Source organism: Dipodomys merriami, unplaced genomic scaffold (assembly GCF_024711535.1).
Source record: "Dipodomys merriami isolate MVZ:Mamm:240054 unplaced genomic scaffold, mDipMer1.0.p SCAF_271, whole genome shotgun sequence".
NCBI classification, from domain to species: domain Eukaryota; kingdom Metazoa; phylum Chordata; class Mammalia; order Rodentia; family Heteromyidae; genus Dipodomys; species Dipodomys merriami.
The window spans coordinates 1,538,157-1,544,042 of NW_027204171.1; the positions used below are offsets into that span (position 1 = coordinate 1,538,157).

General features: G+C 55.3%; 1 protein-coding gene across 1 annotated transcript; it reads left to right on the top strand.

Annotated features, from left to right (window-relative positions):
• The first annotated feature begins 200 nt into the window (after positions 1 to 200).
• Positions 201 to 4,424, top strand: LOC138837614 (uncharacterized). Its single transcript, XM_070036552.1, has 3 exons — positions 201 to 236; positions 688 to 3,807; positions 4,167 to 4,424. Exons 1-2 carry the CDS (start codon positions 201 to 203, stop codon positions 1,765 to 1,767), a joined length of 1,116 nt encoding a protein of 371 aa, XP_069892653.1. The 3' UTR covers positions 1,768 to 3,807; positions 4,167 to 4,424.
• The last annotated feature ends 1,462 nt before the right edge of the window (positions 4,425 to 5,886 follow it).

Genomic DNA, 5,886 nt, shown 5'->3' on the forward strand with positions numbered 1-5,886 from the left:
TGCATGCCAGTGCTACGTGTATGCAATTGCCAGGTGCATCCCAGGGCCAAGTGTGTGCACCAAGCACGCACGCGCAGCCCGGGGCTGAATGCTCGCATTACGCCATGTGCACTCCAGTGCTAAGTGTTTGCAATTGCCAGGTGCATCCCAAGTGCGTGCACCGCGCATGTGCAGCCCGGGGCTGAATGCTCGCATTACGCATGTGCACTCCAGTGCTAAGTGTATGCAACTGCCAGGTGCATCCCAGGGCTAAGTGTGTGCACTGCGCAGGCGCAGCCTGGGGCTAGGCGTGTGCACCGCGCAGGCGCAGCCCAGGGCTAGGTGCGAGCACCGCGCAGGCGCAGCCCGGGGCCACACGTCGGCACTGCTCCGGTGCATCCCAGGGCTGAGCGCGTGCACGGCGCAGGCGCAGCCCGGGGCGAGGCGCGTGCACGGCGCAGGCGCAGCCCGGGGCGAGGCGCGTGCACGGCGCAGGCGCAGCCCGGGGCGAGGCGCGTGCACGGCGCAGGCGCAGCCCGCAGGCGGCCGCCGTGGCCTGCACGGCGGGGCGCGGGGCGCTCGTGGAGCGATCGTGCAGCCCGGGACGTGGGTTCCCGCTTTGCTTTGCACGCGGGAGTGCTTTGGACAGGCAGCTGCTTCTGTGTGTTTTTAAGGCAAGTCTTTTCAGGCACCTGGGAGCTTGTATAGAAAAAAAACAACCACAAAAACGAACGCTCCTCCCTTACGGAAAGGCTCTGGTGGCACTTTGCGCGTTTAGACGTGTTGTGCAATCTGGGGTGTGAGGCACGGCTTCGGCTAGAGTCAGCCCCGGGATCCCCCACCTGGGAGTCACCCCGGGATCCCACCTGGGAGTCACCCCAGAACCCCACCTGGGAGTCACCCCGGAACCCCACCTGGGAGTCACCCCGGAACCCCACCTGGGAGTCACCCCAGAACCCCACCTGGGAGTCACCCCAGAACCCCACCTGGGAGTCACCCCGGAACCCCACCTGGGAGTCACCCCGGGATCCCCCACCTGGGAGTCACCCCAGAACCCCACCTGGGAGCCACCCCGGGATCCCCACCTGGGAGTCACCCTGGGATCCCCACCTGGGAGTCACCCCGGGATCCCACCTGGGAGTCACCCTGGGATCCCCACCTGGGAGTCACCCCAGAACCCCACCTGGGAGTCACCCTGGGATCCCCACCTGGGAGTCACCCCGGGACCCCACCTGGGAGCCACCCCGGAACCCCACCTGGGAGTCACCCCGGGACCCCACCTGGGAGCCACCCCGGGATCCCCCACCTGGGAGCCACCCTGGAACCCCACCTGGGAGCCACCCCGGGACCCCACCTGGGAGCCACCCCAGAACCCCACCTGGGAGTCAGCCCGGAACCCCACCTGGGAGCCACCCCAGAACCCCACCTGGGAGCCACCCCGGGATCCCCACCTGGGAGTCACCCCAGAACCCCACCTGGGAGCCACCCCGGGATCCCCCACCTGGGAGCCACCCCGGGACCCCACCTGGGAGTCACCCCGGGACCCCACCTGGGAGCCACCCCGGGATCCCCCACCTGGGAGCCACCCTGGGATCCCCACCTGGGAGCCACCCCGGGACCCCACCTGGGAGCCACCCCGGGACCCCACCTGGGAGTCACCCCAGAACCCCACCTGGGAGTCAGCCCGGAACCCCACCTGGGAGCCACCCCAGAACCCCACCTGGGAGCCACCCCGGGATCCCCACCTGGGAGTCACCCCGGAACCCCCACCCTGGAGGAGGAGGCTGACCCCCCGCCTCCCCCCAGCCTGTCAAAGTCCTCTGTTTTCTTACACAGTTCAGTCAGTTGGAGGGACTTGAATCACACAGAAGAATTGCTACACGTAGCACACGCGTGTGTGTGTGTGTGTGTGTGTGTGTGTGTGTGTGTGTGTGTGTGTGCGTGTGTGTGTGTGTGTGTGCGTGCCCCCTCTTACTAGTTACGAACAGCTTTGCACCAAGGGTACTCACTGACGGAGGTTTGCACAGCCTGCTTTGCTACGTAGCTTATGACTGTGCTCTGCTTTTCCTTCATAAGATAGCTTAGCATCCCTGTTCTCCAGTGAGTAATACTCTACCACCATTGCATCCAGGCGCCAGCCTGGCCCGCAGCCCCCCCCCCCCCAGCTGGGCTAGTGGAAAGCCATCCTGGGGTGAGGGTGGGGGGGTAGGAGAGATTTGCCTGGGTCTTGCATATTCCACTAAGTTCCCCCAGAGTGAACTTGGTAGTTTCCTTACTGACGTTGTATGTATGCACATGGACAGCCATGAGTTCTAGTCTCCTCCAGGGATTCCCAAAGCCAGTTTGTCACGGGCAGTGTGGGGCTGTCTTTTTAATCTGTAAAAAAAGGGGGTGTGTGTGAATGAAAGCAATCCCAGGGTTGATGCACTAGGCTAGTGTCAAGAGCTATAACTTCTATTTTCCTAAATATGACTCCACATTGGCACCTAGCAATTACCCGAGGACTAACAGAAGGTAGCGCTGAGTGTGGGCTGTGTGTGTTAACACTAGATTTTCACACGCAGCCTATTTTTTTTTTTCTTTTGCCGGTCCTGGGGCTTGAACTCCAGGGCCTGGGTATAATACTGCCCTTGGAATCTTACGCTCCAGGCTGGTGCGCCTTGCCCACTTGAGCCACAGCCCCGTGGCTTTTTTTGCTGGTTCATTGGAGAGAAAGAACCTCACAGACTTTTTCCTGTGCAGGCTGGCATTGAACCGTGATCCCCCCGGGGGTCTCGGGTAGATTTTGGGGGTGCACACTTTTCACTCTTTCACGGAGGCAACCTTAGCTGTTAGATTAAAAAGGAAAAACAGAACCAAAAAGGAGCTTCAGAACCCGTAAGCTTGGTTTGAGTGAGAACTTAGGCCCAACCTTCTGGGACCACTGGACCTGGATGGACAGATGGACGGTCCAAGACCTGAAAATGTACTGGAGACTTAAAATGACTACAAAGGCGTCTCTTGGCATTGACCAACTTGCATCCTGGGAAAGCAAGATTCCCTACACTCACCCCTCCTCCAGCTTGGCCTCTAGAGAGGAAATTTGACTCAACAAAAACCAGCCAGGAAATGAGATTGAGCCTCTCTCAGGAATAAAAGCGCCCCCTTCAAAGCCAGGCTCAGAACACTGGCTTCAAGTCGTCCTCAGCACTGGTTGTGAAAGGAGAGCTGAAGGCAGTCTTTCCCCGTGGGAGCTCCTGTCCAGGGGTGGACCCCCCATGGACCTCCCCCCCCCCCTCCACAGCAGGAAGCACATAGCAGAATGTTCTAGAACATTCTAGCACAGGAAGTTTGCAAGCCAATGTCTACTCTGCTTGCCTTCTGGGTTGCCATCCAGAAGGTCGTGGAAGCTCGCGGTGTGGAATTGGGGGACCTGCCTGCTCTTTGGTTTGCTTTTTTGGTACGGAGGAAGAAAACCGAATCCTTAAAAATCGGGAGGGCAGATTCTTCTCCTCTGACTTCGAACTCTGCGCGGCTCCTGCGGCTTGAACTCAGGGCCTGGCTGCTCTCTCTAGCTTTTAAAAACGTCCACTGCCACCCTCCCGCCCCACGCTCAAGTCTTGGCATTTCTGCTCACTTGTGCCACAAACTTGGAGTTCATGGTGTCCGGCTGTGACATTTCTCTGTGACATCTGGAATTCGTCATCCGGGAGCAGGCCACCGAAACATCTGGCTGCAGCTGCAATGACATCAAGGGAAGAGAAATCAGGCTTGAGGGGACTCTCACCCACCTTCTTCTCTGAGCACGAGGTCTGGGCCTCGGCCTCCCAGGCTCCAGCCACCGACGAGGTGAGCAACTCCCACCCCCCCTATACAGAGACTTGTAAAAGATACGTGTTGTTGGTTTGTCTGGTTCTTTTTTGGGGGGGGGTGAGGGGGGGCGGAGAGGTGGTTCTGGGGCTTGAACTCAGGGCCTGGGCACTGTCCCTGAGCTTCTTTGGCTCAAGGCTAGCACTCTACCACTTGAGCCCCAGCACCACTTCCAGTTTTTTCTGTTTATGTCGTACTGAGAAATGGAACCCAGGGCCTCATGCATGCAAGGCAAGCCCTCTACCACTGAGCCGCCTTCCCAGCCCTCATGCTTGATTTCTTCAGAAGAATGCTTTTACTCTGTCGAATTATTTTGACCAGTGAACCCATTTTTCTAGACACAATGGAGAATGGCGGAAGATGGCATTTCCTGGAAATCTCTACGGACCTGAGTTTATCTGCAAGTACCCTGACCCAGCACCTAGAAGACTGGAGTTGGGCTGATGTGTGAGGTGTTGAGTGTTCTTGTGCGAGTAATGGCCTGGGATTTTGTAAATGTATATCTGAATAAAAGACATGACTCAGATATTCACAACCTCCTCTCTCACTGTAGAAAAAGGGATCTAGAATTTTAGAAGTTACAGTGCATGTGTGTGTGTGTGTGTGAGAGAGAGAGAGAGAGAGAGAGAGAGGGAGAGTGAGTCCTGAGGTTTGAACTCAGGGCCTGAGCACTGTCTCTGACCTTTTGTGTTCAAGGATAGAGCTCTATCACTTTGAGCCACAATGCCACTTCCGGTTTCCTGGTGGTTTATTAGAGATTAGAGTCTATAGACTTTCCAACCTGGGCTGGCTTTGAACTGCGATCCTCAGATCTCAGCCTCCTGAATAGCAAAGGTGACAGACAGATGTGAGCCCCTTGTGGCCTGGCGTGAATTTTTCTCCCAGGCTCTCTCCGGAATCTCAGTGGGCAGGCAGAGCTGGGGAACCATGGCCCTTGAAAGAAGGGCCTGTCCCCTGCCCCGGCATCCACCGAGGATTTGGGCCCTACATTCCCTGCGCATCTCCCTCCCTCTCCACGCCATCTCTGCAGCATCTCCCTGAGGATGCCTGGTCCCTGCCCTGAGGCCTTGGCTTGGGCCAGAGCCAGGCCTGGCTGTCTGCAAAGCAATAAGCCTCATGGCACACAACCGCTGAACTCCATGAGGAGACATGGTCCTCGGGAAGTCCCTGAGCTTTTGTGTTCAAGGTCAGCACGCTACTACTACTTGAACCATAGCTCCACTTTTAGGGGTTTTTTTTTTGGTGGTAAATTGGACTCTTCTTGGCCCCTGGGCATGCTCTGAACCACGATCCTCAGATCTCAGCCTCCTGAGTATCTTGGATTACAGGCGCGAGTCACCATGCTTGGCAACATCCTAACGTTTTAAGTTTTGGTGATCATAGGTTTGTATGTAGAAACGATAACCGATCGGGGCTGAATGTGTATGAAATACTTAGCGCTCTTCAAGTGAAAAGATGAAAGCCTGATTTTTTTTAATCAAAAATTGGGTCTTTTAATTTTTATTTTTTTGTGTTGGCCCTGGGGCTGGGGCTTTGTATCCTCAGGTTTTTAGTTTAGTTTAGTTTTTTTTTTTTTTTTGCCCACAACTGGTGCTCTACCACTTGAGCCACACATCCACTTTCTACATCTTGATTTTTGAGCCTTATCTTTTTTTTCTCTCTTGCTCCAAAAGTCAAATTCCTGTTGATTAAAAAAAAAAATGAACAGAAGGGATGCAGTCCAGATGTGAGGAGCTAATATATTCTTTTCTTTCTGTCTGCTGTGAGTCCTTTGTGCATCTTGAGTTCTGTGTGTCCTTGGAACGTTAATAAACTTTTTATGACTTTCCTTTTCACTGGGCTGTTTTATGATTATTATCATTATACATTCTAATTCTTCAGGGTAGCCTGGGTCATTTTCTTTCCACCGAACTTGCAATCCATTGTGATGACATTTGCAAAATGGTGCAGAGACATAAAACTTGGTGACTGGCAGAAATTAGTTCCTGCTCAAGACTGGAGTAGAGCACCCATTTTTCTACTAGCCTCCTAATAAAGACAAAGTCACTTTTTTCACAT